This window comes from Aphelocoma coerulescens, chromosome 8 (genome assembly GCF_041296385.1).
Source record: "Aphelocoma coerulescens isolate FSJ_1873_10779 chromosome 8, UR_Acoe_1.0, whole genome shotgun sequence".
Taxonomy (NCBI): Eukaryota; Metazoa; Chordata; class Aves; order Passeriformes; family Corvidae; genus Aphelocoma; species Aphelocoma coerulescens.
This window is the reverse complement of record NC_091022.1, coordinates 12145143-12170488: the sequence shown is the minus strand read 5'-3', so window position 1 is coordinate 12170488 and position 25346 is coordinate 12145143. Positions and strand designations below refer to the sequence as shown.

At 37.2% G+C, this 25346-nt stretch overlaps 1 protein-coding gene across 2 annotated transcripts in view; it reads left to right on the top strand.

Moving 5' to 3' along the window:
- The window catches only part of NTNG1 (netrin G1), a 147200-nt gene that overhangs the window by 108006 nt on the left and 13848 nt on the right, over positions 1–25346 (top strand). The window contains exons 5-8 of one of the 2 annotated variants that reach the window (XM_069022549.1): positions 743–808; positions 2712–2771; positions 7801–7968; positions 13413–13550. The exons of the other annotated variant lie outside the window; for it this stretch is intronic. Coding sequence (XP_068878650.1) covers positions 743–808; positions 2712–2771; positions 7801–7968; positions 13413–13550 — 432 coding nt within the window. The remainder of the gene's footprint in view (positions 1–742; positions 809–2711; positions 2772–7800; positions 7969–13412; positions 13551–25346) is intronic. 2 annotated transcript variants of the gene reach the window in all.

Genomic DNA, 25346 nt, shown 5'->3' with positions numbered 1-25346 from the left:
ATCTCCAACACCCAGCACCATTCTGCTAAGGGCTGTCACTCCCCACTTCCCCAGCCCCATAACTCATTAACCAAAGGAGATAAAGCTCTAAAGAGACACAGCTAATTCTTTTGTTCACACAAAATGCTTCATGCAAGTAACACATTTTGTAGAACTTACAAGAAATTTAGACATTTAACGTTATGACAAAAAAAAAATAAAGCAAGCTGTAAAATACATCAGCAGAGGTGATAGGAAATAGATGAAACACACAAAGTGTGAGAGCCAAAGAAAAAGCCCACTCTACTGGTAAATATATTTCTTCTGATAACAGATATGTAATTCACTCAAAAGGCCCTGAAACAGGATGTTACAGTAAGATATGTGTCTTTGGTAAGAAATCCATATTTGTCTGATACTGTCATTTTATCTCTGCAGAGCAGATTTAACACAGTATGTTCCTGTGTTGTTCCTGGTGTTAGAACCATATATATTGGCCTAGGATATCTTCTCTTCACGAAAACTTATATTTTAAGCCACAGAAAAAAAATTGTTATGCACAGTATTTTATGTCCATTTGGTGTTTTGGGAATCATCAATTGCTTGTTTTCTTGTTCGCTGTGGAGTCATGTTCTGTTCTAGTGCAACTTAGACTAGTCCAGTAATAGCTGTGTGTAATCTCTGTCTTTGTCCATATGCTTGCCTGTTTAGAACAATATCACAGATGTAAATAACAAAACCTGATTTTTCCTGATGCATGCAGATCCTCCAAAGTTTGATAGGATATGGCCGAATATTTCTTCCCTTGAGGTTTCTAAACCAAACCAAGGTAGGATGCTGTAAAATTCCTAGTGGTCTAAGGGTACTGAAATTGCACTCAACGAGTCCCACGTGGTGGCAAAAGTACTAACAATGATAATCCAACTCATTTTGCTCTGGTGCTAAGTAATGCTATCCTGTAAGAAAATAACTATAAAACAAACCTTACCTGAAAGAGTCTTCCAACATTCCAACTTTGCACATTACTGCAAGTATGGGAACAGTAGAAACAGATTAAAATTTGTGATACACAGAAAGCCCAAGATCATTTTGGACTTGTTTAGATGGCACAATCTATATTTTGAGTAAGTTTTAAGATTTTTAAGTGAACAAAGGTTGTCATTGTCTACATCAAACCCATTTTTAATGTCTTGTTTCCACTTTGTTTTCCCAAGTGAGCTGAGAAGCATTCTCAGCTTTCAAGCCATCCACAATACAAGCAAGTTCTCTGCAGGACAGACCCATGGTTTTCTACAATTTGAGTGCTACACAAAAAATTACTCACAGACATGGCATGATGATGAGCACTGAAAGAAATAAAATTACTTTTTAAGATGATGAATAAAACTAAGATTCTTTGTTATTTGTAGAAGTATTCAGCTATACTTCACATTTCAAAGTGATTGCTCATTGTAAAAATAATGTCCTTTTGTTCTTCTTATTTACTGCCCTTTCCTCCCCCAAAAGTCCCTGCAGAAATCTGGCCTGTGGCTTGCTTTCATTTTCAAAGGGTGTCCTTTTTGTGCTATAGAGGTGGAGAATAGAATTAATGAAAAGGCAATCTAGAAAATAGCCACTAAACCAAATAAGATGTATTGAGAATCTGTTGGGGATTACACTGGAAGGGCTGTAATTAAATCTATGGATCACAATCAGCAAATCAAACATATGCATGCACATGTGAACTCTCCCATGTTATATGTGCAAGTTTCTATGTGCCCAGCAAAATAGAAAATATTAATTCATCTGTGCTGTCTGTAAGGATTAGCAGTGTACTTTAGTTTGGATATTCATGTATGTTTAAAACTAACTATCCCTGGTAAAGTAATACCTAGCATTCCAATAATTTCATTTAGCTCATGTTGTATTTTCCAGGTTTTTGCATGTTTTTTAAACAAACAAACAAAAAAAAGCCCACCCAGACTGATCTCTTTTCCTCTGCTCTCTGCAAGGATTAGCCTGTGTTATTCAGAGGAACTTTTAATCAAAACATTCCCAATTAAATTATACTTAGCATTTCTAATAGATTTCATTGCTTAATTGTACTGTGTGTGATCGAAGACCTAACTTCATTGCAAAATAAATCTTGAACAGTACAGAATTATTCAGTGTTTCTTCCCCAAAAGTAAGAATTTAAGTAAATTAAGTTTTGATGTTTTGGTAGGGAGCACAAAACACAAAAACTTTAAAGCATTTCTATTCAGCTTTTGTCTGTTTGCCACATATTGTCACAGTGTTTAACAACATATAGTGTAGATTAAAATTTCAGTTAAGGATTGTGTATGAAAAGAATGATTACAGAGATCTGCCTATATCTAATTAATTTATTGTGGGGTTTAGGTTTACACTATTTAGCCAGAATAAATATGCATTCAAATTCAATAAAACCCTTTTCAGACTACTCTGGTTACCATATAGTCATTTGTCATGGGTTGGGAGAAACCACCAAATAACCTCTAACACAAAACTGCCAAAGTGCATGGATGTGAATTACATTCTCTTCTTGATCTTGGATATAACAGCTCAAATGATTCAATAATTGATAGTGCATAACTCATTTTCTGCAACTTTCACCCTTTCCTTACAAAAAAAACAACCATTGTTAAAAGTTAGAGAATAAAGATGTTTAATATTTTGATTTTTTCCTACATGATACCTTTTCTAATTTGCTGTTCATTTTATTACCTATCCAGTTGCTCCCAAATTAGCTATGTCAACTGTTTCTTCTGTTCAAGTTGCAAACCACAAGAGAGGTAGGAATTCTAGGATTCATACGGTGATCCCATAGTGCTCTGTGTTGTGAAAACATTGCACTGTATGAATCTGGAATATCTGTGAAGTGTACCCATTAGTTTACTGGTGAGGCATCTTCATTGAATAAAATAGAAGCATTAAGTCACAAAAACACAAGCCATACAAAGAAAAATAAATATGCTTCTTAGACAGTTGTTGGTGGCAAATAGAGTGACATGGCATTTATTTTTAAAGGAGTTAAATATATGAATATGACTGTTCAGATCCTTTCTTAGAAAGCAAATGTTTACTAGAGTCTTGTTTTCCTCAGTGATATGCATAAATTGTAAAAGAGGAAACATAAGCAGATTAGTTGAAGGCAAACAATCCATAAAACATCAATTGTCCATGTCCTCAAGAAGTATCTGTAAATGCCATGGAATGTAATGCATTGTTGTGTCCTTTAATGCATTGTAAGTGTGCCTTATGTCTTCATTTTATTGTAAGTGTGAAAATTCAGAGTGCAGGCATTACATTTTTAACTGATGTTCCAGTGTTTTATCAAAATAATGGAATTATATAGACATAATAAAGGATGCCAATATTCTCTCTGACTTACAGGCAACCTGTTTCATTTTGCATATCTGTCATTCACAGTCTGAACCCTGAGATCTTTTCACTGTTTTTCCTCATCAATTTATCTGTAGAGTATGTATGAAGATGTTTTGTCTTTCTGTAGCTATTGTGAATATCTCATTATTCATGAAATACATATTAACAAGGAAAAGGGTTATTAAGAAATGCTTGAACTTAGTTTGACCCATTTGATGAGATCATGGTAATGAGCCACACTGTTTGTTATGAAGCAGGTAATTTCTAAGGTTACAATGAAATCTCCTTTGTTTGCCTTAGTGTATGGAGGAAGAACATGGAGTGACTGGAAAATGAAAAAGAAAAAATAATTTAATGATTTGTGAATGCACTTTTCTTGAAATATGCTTTGTGCTTTTAATTAAAAAGTGACACTGATAGCTATCTCATGCAACCTTAGTTTAGAAATGATGCTACCCTTCCATGTGTGTTTACCATTGTTTCATGTGATGACATTCCATGTTTTAATGGTTGCAGCTGAAGCTTCAGCTGAACCTCGTCCCCACAATAATAGTATCTCAAAGTCATCTCAAAGATGTAAATGTAGAACATGAGAATGGGGGAAAGTTTGCAATTTATAGAAACAAAACTATTAGATTGTCAACCTCTTCACGAGCCTCCTTCAGTGGGTAATTTTATCATGCTTTCTGCAACAGGATCAAGATTGTTTCAATAAAATCATTGCATTGGAAAATAACCAGGGAGGCTCAGAGAGTCAATGCTTCTGTGAGTTTGCAAGGGATTTGACAGTCCCTGAATCATCCAAAAACAATGATCACATCTAACATGGCAATCCCTTTTTCCTTCACATTAAACCTATCTAGCTATCATTATTACCTCTCCTCTGAGATTTTAGTTTCTGAACCATTCACTCCTTATTCAACTTATCTGTGTCTTTTCTGACATGTGGTACTCAAAACTGAAAGCAGCATTTTCTAACACTGTAAGAAGCTCGTGTCATTTCACAATGGTTGGTAAACCATTTGCAGCCTGATTTTGATACTTTTCCCCCATCTCTTTCAGTGATTGCATGACTTTGCCAGTGCGTGAAAGTGCTTAGGCTGCTAGCCAGAGCTGTGTGCCTAAAGACCCTAAGCTGTGCTTCTGACAGGTCTAACTTTCTGGTTAAGGAGAACCACATGAAAAGCTAGAAGGCATACAGCACTGACAGCTTCCCAGCTGGCATGGTTCTGAATGCAATTCTACGTGCTGTGTTTGAGTGGTTTAGGGTAGCACCTCATGGAGCCAGTAGAGAAACTAATTCCAGTCTGATCATAGGAGGACTTTTTACATAGCTTAGTTTTGTAAGCATGGAGAGATGTAAAAATGATTCACTGACCAGGCCAACAGCAACAAATTATTGCACTAACATGGTGGGAAGGCAGGGGGGAAGGAAACATTATCACAAAATTGATTTAATTGTTACTTGACTTTTTTTTTTCCTTTTGCCATTGCTAATGTTTGATCAGCTGTCAGACTGTTTTCAAGTTAACTGTGTTTTTTTTCTACACCATGTAGCATTTCCTAGTCTGATCAAGACTCCTAGAACATTCCTGTACCTTAGCATTAGTTAACTTTGAGACAGAGACTTTGTTTCACGCAGCACAGTTGTTACAAAAGAGCAATACCCGTAGAAATGCAACCAAGTTTAAGAAATGGTCTCCTTGTTTACCTTTCATGTTGATGATCCACATCTGAACTTGGGCAGTCCTTCTGCATAAGTTTAAGAGCATGTGTGTACATCCAAGTGCTTCATAATTATTAGATGTTTCTTCACTCCAAATCATAACTTGGAGCAATCCTTGTTACAGAGTGAATTGCTTAATGTGCAGCTTTGTTTCTTGTGCTTTTGTAATTGTTAATTATGTGTAGTAGTAGTAGTAGTAATATTATTGGAGGTCATATTGCAATTTCAGAGTGGAAGTAGTGGAGTCATTCATTCACATAATATTCTCAGTTTCTTTCTGCTGCCTTAAATACAGAAGATAATGTAGCATAGTCAGCTTTTCTTTATAGTATATAGGCAAATTATTTCCTCTAAATTCACCTGGAGTATGAAAATGTTTAGCAACAAGTCTGACCAACACACCAATACAGTATCATCTTACCAAAACAAATTCTCTGTTGGTAGCAGACGACAGGTCCTTTGTCAGACAGAAAGACTAAGACAACCTTGCTTCTGAACCCAAGATTCAGAAAGATCAGATTGCTTATCACTAGTCAGTCTTTCTTACTTTAAAAATCAAACACAAACACAATCACAACAGTTTTCCATGACTCCTGTTTGCTAGTGCTAGTTTCCACTTTTAGATTTCGTCTGCTCTCCACAGGCAGTTTTCACTGCAAGATGGATATACCTGGGGAGAAATGCTGCAGGGTGGCTGGCTGAGATGCTGAATCAGACTGACCAGCTGCAAAAGACAAGAAACATTACACTTTTTTCCTCCCTACTCAATTGTGTCAAGTGGTAACATAATGAGACTGATATACCAAATGTTTTCCTGTACTCCAGCCATTACTGGCATCAAAATTATCAGATTAGCACAAACCACAAAACACTGGTTTAGCAGAATAACATTGAAGAGAACAAGAAATATATGTTAAGTAAATGCATATATGTAAAATGGATTAATGGTTTCTGGCAGCAGAAAGGCAGCTCTCAAGATTGAAACATATGTTGTGCTAAGTGTCTAAGAAAAAATGTATTCTATTTACGTTGCAATCTATTTATGGTCCAGTACATCAGACAAAAGCCAAAGAAATATCCATGTACTAGGAGTGCAGAGCATACTCAGAAACATGTACTGGGACTGTTGTTTCTCTACAAAAATACAGACAGGCACAGATACTGTATGTGATACCCTACTCCTCCATCAGTGGGATGGTCAGGTGCCACAGCATAAGCAGGAGCATACCAGTGGAAAGGCAGCACAGGGGACTTGGCCTCTGACATATATGGAAGCATTTTACACCCTCTGTTACAGCTTCATCTAATTACAAGACAAGTAAACTACAAGACCTCGAAGCCCTTCCAAGTCACTGCATCCAGTGCTCCATTATTGCAGAAAACATCCTGTAATTTATTCCACCAGTTAATAAACTACATCTGTAATGCATCGCTGTTGTTTTGCTACAAATGGAAAGTGTTCAAGAACCTCACTGCCCTAAATGGCTGGACACCATCTCCTAATTTCCAGCTGAAATTTCTCAGTAGCCACTTAACGCACATTTGTTCTTGTGCCAGTGTTGTCCATTAGGATGGCAGGAGGCTTATCTCCTTGATGTATTTATAGCCCAGTGATACCTTCTACCATCAGTTTCCTAGACTAAACAAGCCAAATTTTCCTACTCTTCACTTTTTGAATAGACTCAACTTCTCTGATCATCCTAGTAACCTTTCCTGCATTCATTCTGGGCTCATAATCCCAAGAGTTGAGTGATCAGGCTTACACAAGTGTTCTACACAAAGCAGAGCTGTGTCTTCCACAATGTTATTGATACATTTCTAATTTCTCCTTCATTCTGCATAAAGCCAAGCATTGCTTGTGATTAAAGACTAAAAGGCACTAGCATTCTGTATTTAATGAAGGGGTTTTTTGAAGGTGGCTGTCATGCCAACCTCATTTCAGATGGCTGCAGTAAGCATGCTTTCTAGTCAGTACACATTTCAGAATTTTCATAATCTTTTCTGGCCCAACTGTTTTTCATCTCAGAATACAAAAATCGGTTAATGCTTACCTCAAAAGTACAGTGGATGTCATTCTCCAATAACTGTCTTCCTTCCTTTTCTTCACTGTTAATCATTTTAGGAGGCATTGGCCAAAATTGTCAAACTAGAGATTTGTTTGGCCTTGAAATAAGAGTCTGGTTCTTAAGGTGCCTACCAGTTATAGCACCCCAAGTTCAGTAGCATTTTTGAATAGTCACCATTTTGTCAGAAAAAAAAGCTTTTATTTTACTTACAGTTGTGGATTTAAGCATAATGAAGTTTGACAATTTTGCCCACTGAATTTAACCTTTTTAACATGAGGAAGTTTTTCCCGGGTCTTGATTTATATTCATCTCAAATGTGCAAAAATATGTGCATTTCTCTCAGCGGAAACCGAGCCTCCAGTAACCCTGAAAGGTTTACAACTGCAAATGCTTCAGTTCCATCAGGTCTGCCAACAACAGCCAACCTCCGACGTCATGCCATGGTTGTCGGGTCACGCTAACCTGCCTGAAACCAACTCCACTTCCATTGCAGATAAACATCTGCTGCTGTCCATGTTACATTGATTAACATGTATGTGCCATTCATTCATACTTCTGCTCATGGTTCATTTTTACTAAGCATGTAATGTGCTATTACTCTGCTGCTGTATACACTTTGTATACATTTCTGTTCTTCCTTGAAAGACTGTGAATGCTTCGGGCACTCCAACCGGTGCAGTTACATCGAGCTGCTCAATACGGTCATTTGCGTGAGCTGTAAGCACAACACTAGAGGTCAGCACTGCGAGTTATGCAGGCTGGGCTACTTCAGAAATGCTTCTGCAGAGCTGGACGATGAAAATGTGTGCATAGGTCAGTCCCGGGATAACTGCTCCTTTTCTTCTGTGCCTTTTCAGCTCCTGGCAGCTGCTAGGGACCACTGCTGCTTACTTGCCACTTAAGCCAGAATGAGCTTTTTCAATGGATAAGAACATCTGTGTGGACTTCTCACCTCATTTCTATTGCCCTGGTAGCCCCAAGGAGGCATTTTGAATCCATAAATGATGTCGAACTTCTCTGGCTACAGGTCCAGGGCTGACTTTCCCCAGAAGCCCCTGAGAAACTGGATGTGCTGTCCTCACACAGGAGGGAGCCACACTGGGGTCACACGTGGAAATCAAGGGGTTGAGTCTTAAATACCTGTTCCCAATCTGACTTTTGCAATTACTAGTATAGACTCTTGAATACTTGCCTGGAGACCTACAAAACTTGCCAGCTGCATCAAGAGGACATGGGGAGGGATCTCTATTAACCCCCGTCATTCTCTAAATTTCACAAAAACATGTTGCAGCTAAGTCTGCTCCCAGACACAGGGCTGTAAATGCAATGTTACTTCCTCTCTCCTTAGAGGAGAAACTGAAATGATGCCCATGAAGTTAGGAACAGAATCTGTCAAATCAGTGTGACATGATGTCAACTTAGAAAATGGATTCCTAGGTGAAAACAGTGCTTTAGAACAAGCATCTACTATAAATATTCAAACTGCAGAATTAGAGAAAATGTCAGAACATAATAAGAAAAGCATATTAGGAAAAAGTTTAAGATCTTTATCACCCTAGAAGAATATTCATTGTTCTCATGTCACCACAGATAGTATACAGCACAAGATAAGACACTTGAGATGAAGCCTGAACATAGTCAATAAAGGAGGCCTTGTACAATGGCCAGTAATTAACAGGTAACCACTAAATATGTTCTAATAACAAACAGAGGTGGAGAATTTAATTATATAATGTTTCTTATAGACATCAGCATCAGTAGGACTTGTTCTGGATTTTCATTGTGACTTTTTTTTTCTTTCTGCCTTCCAGAAAGCAAAGGGTAGTTAGTTAGCAGATATTGTAAAACCAAAATAGACTATGGGTGAATAAATTCTATTTTAATGTCCTTTAAAATCCATTGCTGAGATTCAGGCCAGAAACTATTTAGGTTTCTATTATTTGTCTGAGTTTGTAACTTGACAGATTTACATTTTTATCTTGTGATAAACACACAGATCCATCCATGCACTGCATTTCATGTGTCCTTCTTTTAACTTTGCTTGGCAATGCATTCAGGAAATGCATGATCTCCTTTGACAGTAATTAGTCTGAGCTAATAAGAACTTTAGTAGGCAAGTCATGATTTTGTATGACTGTGCTGAGGAGATTAACACAATCAAATGTTCTTGGAAAAAAAACACTGTCCCACATGTTTGTTTGATGTAGATGACAGACATCATTGGTATGACATCAGGGCTGTATAATTTCAGCTGCTTAAATAGGCCTAATGAATACAACTCTAAATTAATCTGTTGGAATTTTTCATCAGCTTATTCAGTGTGTTGTTTTCCCATGTACACTGAAATGCTACAACAGCAGCTGCAGCTACATAAGACAAGAAAGTTAGTAAATAAAAAGCCAAAAATAAGTCATTTTAACATTAATTTATGAGTGGTGTATTTAGAATGTCATGGTAAGACAACTGTGCACTTTGAAATTACTGAGACACTAAGAAAATTTTAAAACCTTTCATTTAGCATGAGTCTGAAAACAAAAAAAAAGGCAATGTGAAACATTTGCTGAGTTTCCACCTTAATGCATACAGAATTCTCTTGGTCTCCCATGAGAATTGTACCATGTGAAATAACTATAGGATCAAACCCTGGTTTGCTACATATTAGGTAATTCATTTTAAATAAATAACATTCTTGCTGAACTAAGTTTTCAGGATCACAGTTATCATACAAAATGTATGTTTCCCAATGTATGTGTCCAAGTTGATTTGCCAACTCAGAGGTCTTTCCTACTTCTTGTGTAAAGTTCATGAAATGAACAGACACCTAAGCACTTTTCAGAAAACAGAGAAGTTTGTTCTTAAAGTGCTGTCTTGATCTGGGGCTCCTAATATTTAATTGGGCAAAACATGGAGTATTTTCACCTCTGAGAGGGTTGATGGATTCACCACCCTTCTAAGGTCAAGCACAGTCTTGCTCTATTGGAAACGCTCATTTCTCTTTTCTCCGAGTTTAAAAGCAGTGTTCTGTGGTTTAACTACAAGTGAAATGCTGGTATGAACATTTTAATAAGCAGATTTCCAGTGATACATGCAAGTCTTATTCCCGTATGAAAGTCATTTTTCCAGGCTAATTCTTTCCTCTTCAGCCATATATGTAGAAAGGTAACAAATGTTTGGAGAAGCTAGTTGAATGGCAGCTAATAGGGCTTTGGCTCTGATTTATCAAAACTGCTTACACAGTTTTCAGAAATACATATGGTAAGTACATGGATAACAAATCTGTGAATCTTAGCTGATGCTAAATAAATGGAGAAAATGTAAAATGTTTAATTTTTAAGACTAAAGAATTCAAATACCGAGAAGGTTTTTACCAGTGAACCAAATGCAATGTATTATACAGTGGTCTTAAACCTAAATTCTTGATGCCCTTAATTTCTTTAAAGTCAAAATAGATTTTATTTCCTAAAATGAAATATTAAAAATTTGCGGATTTGTATGTTAACTGCAAAATTACCTCATATGGGCAACTGCAGTTTCTGAATCAAGCAAGGTATTTGAAGTTAAAAATTATTCATTCTATGTGAAAAACAATTTAACAGCTTGAAGAGTTTTTTATTTCTTGATAAAGCCCTAGTAACTTTCAGTAAATACACACACTGACAAGCAAGGATAGCATGGAAACCACCAAGTAGACCCAGAGTAATAAAACATGGCCTTTGCCTCACATCATAAACACTGACCTGATGATTGCTGTCACACTTTTAACAAAGCCACCCTTGCAGTCAGTTAGGCTTCAGCTTCAATTAACGCCAGAAGCCCTAATGACACATGGCTAAATGAACCCTGAGGGTTGTCCGGTAGCCACTGCCAGCCCAGACTGATAAGCAGCAAGCCTACAAGCCTCAGCCCATTTCCTCACCTTTTTTATTTACTTTCATTGTGTTTTGTTGGCAGCATCACATTGATAGAGGGAACCCCAGAGAACAGTTGACTATTTCTGTTATCTTCCCATCCTTCCAAAGAGTCACCAGATGAAGGTTAGGAGGAAAATTCTTTCTCTTTTCAGATCTGCAGGGGCTTTTTCCCCCACCCTGGAACCTGCCTGTGGTTTGCTTATTGGGGTGATCAGGGAATGTTAGTTTAGTGTTATTAAGTGCCCTGTTGTTGTGAGGGCATTGGAGGTACTCATTGTGTCCCTGTGGCACACTGAAATTTTGACCTTTGAGATTTTTAATGTCTTAAGTATTTGGTAGGCCTTGGGAAGTGTTCCACAGCCTGTTATACTGTGTTGGACAATGACCCTGAATGTTCTGTGGGCCTCTGTAAGTTATATTACTGTGGTATCAACTGGGAAAGATGGAGGCTAGAATCAGTCTGTTGGGTGTTCTGATTGGATCTACTAGTTTTGCAAAAGGGCCTGGTTTAAAGCTTTGTTCCTACTGTCTACTTCCCCTTAAATAGCACGAAATGGGCCTGGAACTTCCTACACACTTATGTGATAGAGTTCCTAAGGAAAGGTTTCACTGGTTCAGGGTCTTGTTCTCTGGAAAATATAACATCCAGTAACACAGGCTATACATTTTTTCACAAATTCTTGTTTAAATCACTGTAACTTCATTATGTCTAACAAAGCTATTTTTTAACAAGAATTGGGCCCTCTGTCTTTAATCTAATTCCAAGCTTTTGTCTTTCAAGGTTTTCTATATTCTTCAAGCAAATTTTACTTCCTGCATTCAAAATGTATCTCAAGTCTATGCCTTTTTACATAAACATCTGATACATCTGATTAACATCAGAATTCCAAGCTTTTCAAATGGCACTCACTTTGCTATAATGCTCAGCCTTGCACAGTATTTTTGGCATGTCAGTTTTCCACTTCATTAACGAATGTTGCCAGCTAATTGACTCTATTATTATTGTGAAACCCTTTTGCCAAAGGTAACTATTCTTCTTCAGCATCCCAAATGCTCAAAGTGCCATCTGCAATTTATAATTAATAAGCAGTGAGACAACAGATGACAAATGTCTTTCTGGTAATTTTTTTTCCTGTTACAGTTTTTTCATTGGAGATATGTACATATGTAACTTCCCAGTTCAACTCCATTTTTTCATTTATGGTACCACTGAGGTTTAACCTAATGCTAGGGAACAACTGCCAAACATAGTCATCAAAGTAGCACTGATTCACAGACATACAAATCCAGACTCCCAGCAGGTTGCCCCAAACCAGGAAGCAGCAGAGATCAGATGCTTCCAAAAGGTGTCTGTGGTCTCAGTTAACAGTGAAGTTACTCTGGGTCTACATGGGTCTACATACAAATAAGATAGTTCTTCATTTGAAAACAAAAAAATCTGAGTAACTAAGGTGAAGAACAGAAGTACCAAAAATGAGCTCTGCGAGCTCCTTGCTTTTGTTCAGCTGGCTAAAAGCTGAACACAGATATGTAATCACATTAAAGAAAAGGGCTGTGAATGAACAACACAGTAAGTGTTGTGGGAGGAAATGTGTTACCCTGCTTATTCTTTAATTAGCTGAACACATGTGAAAAATATACAGCGGGGAATGAGCCTCACTGCATTTCCCATCTGCACGCTGGGAAGTGAGAGAAATTAAAATGGCTGCACAAAGCCTGTTCTTAAAGGTTTTGCATTACATAAGTGCTCATCTCAAGCTTTTCATTGCGGAATATGCAAAAGGTTTATTAATGTCACTGATAAATACAATCTCATCAATCTAATGGCAAATAGTCACATAAATTATTATACTGCTCAAACCTATAAAGGAAGACTATCTTGGAAATAAGTAAAGTGCATTTATATAGCCCTGTAAAGACATTCAGCACTTCTGAAAATATTGAGTAATACAGAGAAACCTATTTTAATAAAGCAAAATATTTCACCCTGATGGCACATGGATATATCCATACTATACAAAGCTTTTCTAATGTTCATTAAATTGTCAAAAATATTCTTGCCAAAGAGAATCTGTTACAATCACTTACCCTCAAAGACCATGGTATCTTCTGCCTTTATATCTTTTCTGTTTACTTTCTCTTTGCATCATAAAATGCCTCTTCCTGAAATGACACCTGCAAACAAATAAATGGACATGTAGTAGTTATATTCACTACTCTAGATACCCTTAATAGACAGTCTTCCTTTACCTTTAGCACTGGAAATGCACCCTTTATTGGTATTGAATGAATTATCTCCACATGTAGACCTGAATCCAGTGTGTATGTGTTGTCTTGTTTCTGCAGACTGTTATTGTAACCCTTTTGGTTCAGTCCATGATCGCTGTAATGACAAAGGATTTTGTGAGTGTAAGGAGGGAACATCAGGGCCTAAATGTGATAAATGTCTGCCGGGATATATCTGGCACAGCTTGGGCTGTCAACGTAAGTAACTCTGAGAGTCGCCCCTCTCCTGCAGCTCCGCTGCCCCTCGTCTGTGTGCTGTCATGTGCCGCTTCCTGGGAGCAGAGAGCGAGCGAGTGCTCTGGGCCGTCCCAATGCCATAATGCCTGAACCCTGGGAGACTCCAGCTGAGGGCGCTGACACTGCCGTCCCGTTCATCCAATACACTTTCAGTGTCCTCTCTCTCTCCCACTAACAGCCAGAGGAGCTCCCACTGGCATAGGGAAATACACGTGTCTTGGCAACTGTGAAGTGAGTTTGGTATACTAAAACATCAGCGTATTAACTCCAAATTCAGAATTCTTACTAAAAGAAAGAAGGTGATTTCTCTGCATGTTCACTTTTTTCTGTCCTAAACTTCAGCTTCTTGACTAAGTTAATGATACTTTAATACTTTTAAACTATCCCTGGACAATAACTGCAAAACACTGGCTTGGTACCTGTAATAATCAGTGAAAACTAGATGAAAGCTACTGGTTGGAAAAAAAAAAAAAAAAAAAAAAAAGGAAGTATACTTAACATCCTTTAAAATAAGAGCCAAAATTTTCCTTAAATGGTGCTAGAACACATGTGGTTCAATGCTTAGTTATAAATTTATCTTCTCTTCTGGTTAACAGGTCTTGTAAACAAGTGAGTAGAAATATCACTACTGTATATACAGGATTAGACTTTTATTGCAAATTTTGTTTGTAGTAAATTCTTAAGATTTATTCTTCATAACCATTTTGATCATCTACTTCCAGAAACTCTGGAGAGTCCTCTCACATTTTTCTTTCACCTTCTTTCACTACCTCTCTGCATTCTTAAACTCACACACATTAAAGACAGATTTCTAGAAGAGCTTGCTTTTGATTTTTAAGACTGAGAAACACAAGGAAATGTAATTACTGACACCAACCATCCAAATATTATAAAATTGGTCAATAGCCATACAAATGCTCTAAATACTCAAAAACAAATGCAAATCTTACATAATAAGTTTAAGACAAAAAAAAGAAAGCGATAAAGCTAGAGATTACTGCTGCCTCTCAAAGTGATGAGTACCTCTGAACCAGAAAAGCTGGACTTGTGACAACTCAACAAATTATATCTTGAAAGAAAACTAATAAATAAAAATTTCAGGAAATACTGTGATAGTTAACCAAATAGTATTAAAGATAGTATATGAAAAGAAGTTTGCGTGGGCAACACTGCTCAGTGCTACCTGAGAAAACTGGACTTCCTCAGCTTCTACCAGCAAGCTCCTGTTTGTATTTGGGAGGTCATTTAAACCATACTTTTCACATGGGGTTGTTAACTGTATTCTCATTTTCCAGCTGCTTCTACTTGAGTTATGATTTAAAAAATTATTGGGCAGGAAGCAGGTGAAGTAGTGTTCCAAAATTCTTTATTATTAATTCTTCACCAGATCAGATCCCAGTTACCTCCCAAACAATGCACTCAGAAATCATAGGGTCTCCCTCTGCACCCCTTATGCAGAAGAAGGTTGTCACCACCCTCTACCTTATCCTAGGTACTGGCAAAATAACCATTAGAATTTGTGAAGCATTGGAAATACTGCCATGACAGGAAATACAAGGGGGAAAAAAATGAAAACAGAAATCAGTATGGTTCTCTGCATAGAATTTGAATAAAGTTAACATTGTGTCCACACAGTGGGTTTAAAAAAGATAGTAAGTAGCTGAGATACTGAACAAGTCTGGAGGGCTGTGGCACAAATTTTGCAGTAATATAGTAATATATTTATACTAGCTTGTCAAAGCAATTGTTTATTAATTTCAGTATTTCCTATATTTTCAGGTTTGGAGATTATAACACAAATAATGTTCTTCTAATGAGGATTTTTTTGAGCCCAGCATATAATTAGCTTGATTTTAGCTGAATCAAGAGTATTTGTAAAAGCTTTGGACAGTTTCTGGAAATGCAAGCTAGTGGCTTTACATTTGCTGACAAAACTAATTGAGTTTCCCTCACTATGTTGCAATTTTATGAACAAATCTCAGTCTGATTGTGTAAATGTCAGATATTCGCCAAGTTTGACCAAATTATCTGATCAATTTCAGAAGAAAAACAACTAGATGTGGTTGTCAGTTTTATGGAACAGACATCAAATTGTCACGTTTTACCAACCACACACTGATTTAAATCTCATTTCAAGTCTTATCATGGAGGAACAGAATTCCAATTAATTTAATTTTGAAGTGGGTCTGTTTTAGCTTTGTTATTTTCCCATTGAATTCTAAACAAATGACCGGGCAAGCAAGCAGACCCCAATATACAGGAAAAATAAGAACTCATTCTGTTGCCTTGGCAAAGCTCAAAAAGATTATTTGTCTGGACACGTAGCATGTGGTTTTGATCTGCTTTTCCCTAAGCCTGTGCTGTACAGAAACATAGATATGCAAAGATGAATACACACACAGACCAATATGTGCTTCTTTACTTTTTGTTAGACATAGGCTATTGGCATTATTAAGAAAGTCTGTTCTTATGGAACTTTGTTGCTAAAAACCTTTGACCTAGGGCAACCAGAAACTTCACCTATAAATAATTTAAATCTATATCATAGGTAGTTTAATTACATGTATGTTTTTGTAAGTAAATCAAGTGTCATAATTTTATCTAGTAGTAAACCCGTTAGGGAAAAAACAACACAAAAGCCGAGTTGTGTTTTCTAAGGCCTGCAATATATCATTTGATAAATTGCAGTTTGGAGTCTATTTTGTACCACACAAAGTAGAAGTCACAGAAGCTATTATCCTCAGAACTATTCATTTAGGTACCTCACTCTTAGTGATTTAATCTAAACCCTCTGAGGATCCGGGCGAGCGCTCCTCGCTTGGCGTCTCTGCGCACACCGAGGTCAGATGCAATTTTAGACTTTGCCTCGCAGATAAAAAGCGCTGTGATGGCAGCTGTTATCTTCTTGCATTCAGGGTTTGTGCTGCAGAGACACAGCGGTCAGCAGGGTCTGGTTGGTACAGAAGGGTTTGCTGCCCTCAGAAGAAGAGGCACAATAGATGTGGCTGTGCCTGGCGCAGCTTCTGAGCCCTCCCCAGAACCCCTGAGGCTGCGGGCGTTGGGCGTGCGGGAATGTGCTGGGACTCAGCGGGGCCTCCTGCCACAGACCCACAATGGATTTCTCACCAGCAAGATCAAAGCACAGGGAATGAATTGAGAACAGAACAGTTTGGTCCTGAAACCCTTTTAGAACTCCTGGAACATGAGAAATTACATAGCATAGCATATATTTGATTTTTCTATTTTATAGAAACTGAACTATTTCCTTTAAAAATGAACATTAAAACAGAACTAAAAGCTCCAAGCCTGGCAAGAAATTTAACCTGCAACTACAGCTGATTTGGGCCAGTTTTAAATTGAACATAGTGCTTTCTGATAAAAGGAACCTGTATCAAAAGATAGAAACATTTACACACAGAAAGCCAAAATATTAAGCAGGAGCATTCACTTGATTTTCTATGTGTACTGCTCATAGTCTTGCATCTTCCGTATTTCTTGGCCATGAAATTTCAAGTAACTAATGTCCATTTTATACATACAGCAGCATTTTAAAGTAACACTTTTTAATTTCACTCACAGAAGCATTGATTCCAAAACCAGCTGCATATTTATCCAATCAGGTAAAGAAAAAGTGACTCTTTTGCCAATATCAGCTTGGCAGCATAGCTCGAATTTTCATTAGGCATTTTCCTCACGGGGGAAAAGGTGAGGGAAGGTTCAATGACTAATATTATTCTCTATCTCCCTTCATTCAAAGACCGAGTAAACACATTGAACCCACAGCACTACAACGGCCTAGAGCGAGTAAGAGTTACCAATGGTAGCTTGCACCCCATAGTGAATCATGTTTTAATTCATCTTGGTTCAGTGGTGCTAATCTTAAACAATTAGCAAATGAGTTCTCAGCTAGATGCCTTATATCAAGGCCTGAACAATCTATCTCATTTTACCCTTTTTTGTTTATTTAAATAGAAGCAGGCAAAGGATTGCACTTTTACTTCAGTGCTCAAACTGCACTTAGTGCTTGTATCTGTCTTCCAGACTAACCTTGTGTTACTCTGCAGCCTGTCAGATAATTCATATACTGTCAACCAGTGTGCATTAACTTATTATATGATTATTTAAATATGAGCTTTTTGGGGGTGGATTTTATCATGTGTTACAAATGTTAGAAGCTGAGGCACTTGATCAAAATCACCATGCAGATTGAATTGCCAAAGAAAATCAAACTTGAAATTGTGAACTTGGAACTCATACTAACATTTTGTTTTGGAAGATTTGGTTTACTGTTCAGCAAGAAAAGAGGAAAAGACATATACCATCTAATTCTTTAAAAATCTTTCTTCAAAAACATACACCCTGCACTCCTTTCTAGACAGATTAAATACATATAAATGCAATTGTCTCCCCAGTGAATGTTATGATCTTTTACACATTTGTACGCAGACGTATCCAATACCTACACGCTGAACTTGTGCCTAGGGGACAATACAAAAAAAAAGAAATTCAGAACCAGGATGACCTGCTTTCCAGTTCACCATTGCAACTGCCTATTTGGGGAGCCATAGAAGATCCACCTATATATTTTAATATCTTTTTACCAGTAGCATTTTTAATGCTTTTAGCTGGTCAGAATACAATGGGACTCACCTCTGCACAGGTGCTGTGTATACTTCCAGTTCTGGTGTCTTTTGGTGCCAAGGCTGGTACTAGTAAGCACTCTGCCACACTTGGAGCTGAAGGGAAGCAAAATATAAAAAGAATTTATTGAAAAGGATAAAGTTCTGTTCGGGCTGAGCACTGTTGTCCTCAGGGAACAATCATCTGCCCCTGGTCTTTATACACAAAATACTGATTTCAAAATACCTATCTTGCACGGTTGTCATGCAGACTAAAGAAATTGTGTGTGTGTACCAGGGTTTGGATTCAAGAGGAACAGACTCTCTTTCAAATGGCTCCAAATTCAAATCCAGAATAATTCTCTTTACATTAATCCAGAACCCCACTGCTACAACTCAAGGCAAAGTAGGGCTTACAGATGTAAGACAAGCAAGGCAAGAATACAAAATCAGTGTTATCACACCTGATCCTCAGATGATGCAAAACACTGGTTCTGCTCTCCTTGGGAAGCACACTGGTGACTTACATAGGTGTAATGCCATCCAGATATCCTGGGTCTTTTAAACCTGAGAAACAACAATGTGAATGTGCTTATTAATGCATTCCTGCCAAAAAACACAACCCACAGAATAACCATACAGATACTGGGATACACAGAAAGTTGTTCACCAAAGTATGAATATCATGGAATGTTATTTTTTAATGAGATGCTAGTTTTGAAGGAGAAAAGGAAGGTTGATCTCTCTCTGGGGAGAGGATATTTTATTCAGAGTAAACATGTCAGAACACAAACACTGTATATTAACAGAAATGATTAAGTGAGGCACCTCTCCTCTATGAAGAGCACAAGAGGAGATGAAAACACAAGATGCTCTCTCAATAGTTATACAGATCTGCATAATTCCTGAAGCATGTCTAGGTTGGGGACCATGCCTTAATCTTTTAGCACTGCTGCCTATGAAGTGTGTGGGATATTGTGGAAATGGAAGAACCTGCAGAAGCAATAGACTAGAGGGGTATATTGGTGAGAGCTCATTATCTCAGAGTCTCTGTGCTGGAAGGCCTGTATGAACAGGATGGGGGTTGTAAATTAGGTAATACCTGTGTGTGGAGAAGCCAAAGAAAATAACAGGCAAATAAAATCAAGCAGAGAGCAGGCTCAAAAGAGGGGACTAGTTAGCATAGTTACCATGTTACTGAGAGGCACCAGGCTCCTAACAGACTGCAGCTCTTCAGGAGATTTACTCTGATAGCCTGGTGATCAGGACTTGCTTTCTCCAAAGCAAAAGGAAATGGTTCAGTAGGAGCATTTATACACCTGACCTTTAACAGAACAATTTTTCCCCAGCAAGGTGAGGGATTGGATTGGAGCAAAGAGGTTGTTCTCCTCTTGATCTTGCCCAGGTGTCAGGTTCAAAGCTGCTATTTCATGGCTGTCCAAACTGCTCTAATTGCAAGTGCTGCAATCCCTCTTCTCCCAATTCCCCACTATTTAGTCCCACACCCCTAGCAATCTCTCAAGCACTTGTTTGACCTTTCACTGAATGATTTCAGATCTAACTCAGCAGGACACTAACCAAAAAAGAATAGTTTTCTGCTGTGTTAGTTCTGTGATATGAATCATCCACTGGTTGAACAAGCAGGAGCACCCTGGGAGAGCATAACCCACTCAGCTGGGGAGGGATGGAAGCCTGGCAGCCAGTCATGCTGGGCTGGGCTGCCATGCAACTGTGGCACATCTGGGGGAGGAATATACTCCTCTCCCTGTCACTAGATCATTCTATGCCCTAGGAGCTTGCCAGTATTTTTACCTGAAAAAGCCACATAATTTCAAATGAATGAGCAGGTGGATAATTAGGAAAAGGTCTTTAAAAGGTTTCCCTTAAAAAAAAACAAACCAACATTCTGTACTCTCCTAAAAATAGTTTAAAAATTCCACTAACCTATAGAAAAACCAACAATTCTCTAATATTCTCTTGTGCTGAAGCAGAATCATAACTTTTTACAGACAACAAAACTAGGATTCTGCATGCAGAGCCAAAATGGACAGTGGTGATGGATGTGAGCTGAGTGCATTTCCAAAACAGCCCAATTCAAAAAGAGTGAATACAATTTGTAGGGTCTTTGGTATTTTTAGTGCTATATCAAGGGAGAGTTCTGAACAACTAAATATCAGGAAATTCATGAAAACTTAAGCAAGTAACATTATTTGTTTTCTTCAGTCAGATGATTTTAAAATGGTTAATATTTGATAGCACAATGATAAATATTTTAATAGAGTATATTGCAGTCAGTTAGGAATAGATCAAAAAGATACAAAGCAAGCTCCACCAGATAAACTTTTATTAGGTACATGAAATAGAACATAAAGTTTGATAGCAATTACTATTTAATCTATTCACATTTGGAAATGTATTGAAGAGGAAACTTACAACTCAGTTGTTATGAATTATTAAATGTTCATTTGAACAGTGATGAGCAGGACTTCTTTTCCTCTGAAAAATCTGTCACGCTTTCCTTTTAAGCCTGCTCAGTGGCCATAACTTGTATGTAATTTGCCTGCTCACTGCCTTTTTATGAGGACAGAATAAAGAGATCAATAGCAGCACAGACACACCCAGACAGGACATTTTTATGAAGGGGCCTTAAAAGGACTATTTAGGAGTAAGTAAAGTAATCTCCATCCTACTTAACAGCAGATAAAAACTACTGACCTGAGGCAAATAAAGGTAGCCAAGGCTTCCTATCTTGGCACTGATGCAACTGATGACATTGCTGACACCAGCACATGCTGATTATCAAGGCTTCAGGAGTTACTGTTTTAACTTCCTTTACACGTGTGCAAATACACCAGTATGGAAACCAAAGTTTAGTTTAGAAGGAGCTGATGGGTTTTAAATTGCAAGGTGCTGACAGCCTCCACTAACAGAAGTTAAGCTCCCCCAGTGGTATCAAAAGTAAAAAAATGCCTTTTAACATTACACATGAATAAATGGATGCCATGGAAGTAGGTATACTGTGATTTTGTCCACCTGTAAATTTAAATTTTAAAAGACAAGCTTGCACTTTTGATGAATTTCAGAGTTATTTTAGGTACAGGAGCACACCTGATGTTAAGGTGTGTTTCTGCTTTGAATTTAAACATGCTGAATGGATGTAATCCTAACGTAATCAGATGTCAGATTTATGCTTCTACATAGCTGACTATTGTAGTATCTGTTGCTAATGAATTCAAGGCTTTTTTTATTAATACTCTTTTTTTATACTACTACTATTTGACATACTTGTTCAAAATATTTTGGATGTCTTGATTAACTGACAGTGTTATGAGTAATCTGTAGAGGTGGGGTTAAAAAATTTCAGACTGAAGGTTTTAAGGAAATTTAGTCAAACTAAGAGAGTTATTATTTAGTATCAGTAAGTTGAATACTTCAGCAAAGAATTTCTGAATGTAATCAAGACCTTTCAAGATATGAGCTCTTAACTAAAACACTTAACAGAAGTGCCTTTTCACATTTCCCAATTCCCATCTCACCCTATTTTCTGACCATTTTCCCTGGCTTATTTTAAAGCTGGTCTTCAAACCCTTTCACTCCTGCTAGTCATGTGTTTATCCTCATGCTTGCATGCTTGTAGACAATAGAACATCTCACAGTACCAACTAAAGCTGTTCTGAATTGGATCAGTGCCATCTATGTGACAGTGGTGGGCTGTATGAGCTTCATACAGCAGAGGCATCCAACCTCTGGAAGGTGCACCTTACAGATTTTCTTAGCCAAAGAACTCATCTGTATCTTCATATTTAATTGGTCTCAGTGAGTCTTTCATCCACTAATCTGCCTAATAACTTCTTGAGACATTCACACTTTTGCTATCCAAATTTTCTGGGCACAAGTTCACAATTACCCAAAGGGTAATAATAACAATAGTAATAGTAATAACAATAGTAAAGTAATAGTAATAGTAATAGTAATAGTAATAGTAATAGTAATAGTAATAATAATGTTGTCTTTGTTTAACTGGTTGGCTGGGAATTTCATTTGATCCTTCCTCTTGAAAGGAAAAATAAATGAATAAACATTTCCAATTCACCTTTTCCATAACATCTGTGATTTTACAGATGTTTTATTTTCCTTCAATCTATCTTCCCTTTCTTAAGCTGAAGAAACAATCTATTTAATCTCTCCTTTTACATGGCCTGCTTATATCTGTGACAGCTTTTCATTCTACCTTTTATGGTAGTACTATATATCTTTTCAATATCAGGACTTCATGCAGTGTTTAAGAGATGGGCACATCATGAAGCTATATAGGGACATTGAGGTGTTTCCCTTTCACTCTTTTTCCTGTCTAAAAAAATTCAGTAATCTTTTTGCCTTTCTGACTGGTAAAGAGCATTCAGTCAACATTTTCAATAAAATACCCTGAACTACTCTTAATGGTAAAGCCAAGTATCTGTAGGAGCACATTACTCTTGAACACTTAATTTCTTTCACCCAGCACCTTAGAAATTCTTCTGAAGGTCTTTATAGCCACAATACCTTTGTAGTCTGAGCAAATTTATTACATTATGCTTCACTCACTCTTCTAGCAGAATTCTATATGTGTAAGTCCTCATAAGACTGATCAGTAGTTCCTGACATTTATTCTTAGCCTGTTTCTTATTACGCAAGGTATGATTATTCTATAAAGAAAAAAAGGAAAAGGAAAAGGAAAAATCTCTGCTGAGGGATCTTGGAAAATAGTTTCTGGAGAGTAAGATACATTATTAACCTGATCTTTTGAATCTGTATGCTTACCTGATTCCTTAAAAACTCTTTTCCTAAGTTTGTACATTATTTCTCTCTTTCATACTCAGCATATTCACTAATCTAACTGCTAATTCTGTTCTTCATTACAATTTCCATTAACTTGCTTGCTGCAGAAGTTTTACTTGCCAGTCTCTAGTTCCTCTCCATCTCCTTGAAAACCTTTATAAAAATCACACCTGCCACAGGTCCTTCTTATAGTTAATCAAGCCCATCCTGACAATTACAAAAATCAAATAGAAAAATTGCAAGTAGCAGTCACAATTTTGTTTCTTCATTTTTTAAAAGTTCTTGGATCAATAATATTTGCTTCTGGTGATCTGATGCAACAGACTACTTCAATTTTTAAATAATGGGTTGTATAAATAATGGTGTTGTATAAGCACCTCCAGAACGTGCCCCCATCACCCTAGGCAGGAGTTTGGTAACCTTCCTAAGCTCTTCCATAGTTAATAGATCTTTCCCTTCTCTACCTTACAAAGCATTTGTTTGCCCTAAAGCCTTTCTAGAAAGGTCTGGCTTCTCCTATGTTCAGAAAAAAAAATTAATGGCTAATGTTTAAGACTTTACTAAATTGCTCAATCATTTCTGGCTTTGGTACTTTAACCTGTTCTTACAGCTCAGCTGTAACTCTTTTTTCCTTCATTTCATCAGAATTGCAACATTTTTCTTTACCCTTTGTAAATGTATTTTCTTACAAAGTTTTTTTACTCTGCTGCTAACAATGTAATTTTTATGAGAATCCTTTTAAATTGTTGTCCCTTTTTTTTTTTTGATAGTCACTTTACTCTGCATCTCAAATATAACCAGCTCACCAAATCATCTGCAAGCATTCTGCCCCTTTAGCTTTTTCTTTCATTTCTCTCTAATAAGTATCTACATGATCATCTTCTCCCAGATCCATATACCTGAGACATGGACCAGCCCTTCCAGCTATTTCAAATTCCTCTTCAGGTTAAGCATGCAAGGAAAGATTTTGACAAGGAACATGGGCATGATAAAATCAGGAACAAAAGCTTCATCTCATAAATGTCAGTCCAGGTTTTGTCAGATCGTTGACTACTACCTTTTATAGCACAAATTCACTATGAAAGTGAATAGAGCTTTACAGGATCCTGTCAGTATAAATTTAGAGGGGACTCATAGCCCATACAAAAGTACCAAAATATTCAGTACAATATTAATGGCATTGCTCTTTTGATTTCTCCCAACTCTGCACAATTTTGAGATATGGTTTTGTTGATTATGATCTGTTCTTCTCTCACACTGAACTACAGTCAATGGCAAAATCATTAAAAGAGACTTTCAGCAGAAGCCAAGTCAAGTCCCTTATAATTATCTTGGCTTCTAAAGAGAATAATTAAATTGTTAATGAAATTGTTACCTATAATCATCAGGTGAGAAGAGAAAGGTGTGATAGTGCTGAAAGTTCAAAGTTGTCTACAGAAAAGGGGGAAGAGTTTGATTGTAGTTTAGTTGTTGGTAATTCATTTATATATATATATATATATATAAAAATATAGAAGTATAGAAGACTATTTGTATCTGAAATCAACTTGAAATAATTATATTAAAGGGACTGTATTCATTGACATCACTGATTTCAGTGGGCAGCTGAGGTTAAGTATGATTAAAGTGTTATACCCAAAACTATGTTGTATTTTTATAACTACATATTGGACAGGGTAGTTCCTTATATGCTTTTCTTTTTTCTTGCCAATGACTTGTCTGTCTATTTGTTCAGAAGGACATGGAGAGCCATGTATTAACAATTGCACTGATGCCATTGGCTGAATCTAGAGCCAGTATTTTGATTTGCACTTATCTGTAGATCAATTTACCCACTTTATTCACTTCCTAAAGACTGAGTGGAATAGCTTTCCAAATCTTTCACACTTTTTAGACATTTATGAAACCCTGTTTATTTTCCAGATTCACAAAATCTCTCTGTGGATAACCCAAAATATTGCTCCATCTTGCAGAACCAGTATCCAACACTAACCCCTATTCTTACTCAATTTCCTGCTTAAATTTGAAATCTTTTCCAATAGACCCAAGGATCTATTCTTGCCCTTCAAAACTTCTAGGTTATAAGGAGTTCAGCCATAATCTGTTTGGAGGAGGAATTCTCCCTTTAGTAGATATTTATGTGAGCTTTAAGAAATATGCACCAAGCAGCTCTAGATCAGGGGCTCACAGGGGCTAAAAATAAAGAGCTACCAGGTTTGTTCCCCACATACACTACCCAGTCCCCAAATACACTGACAAGTGCAGGAGGAACAAACTCCAGTGTCCTCAGTACAGAAATAGCAGTCCATGGGAGACAGTT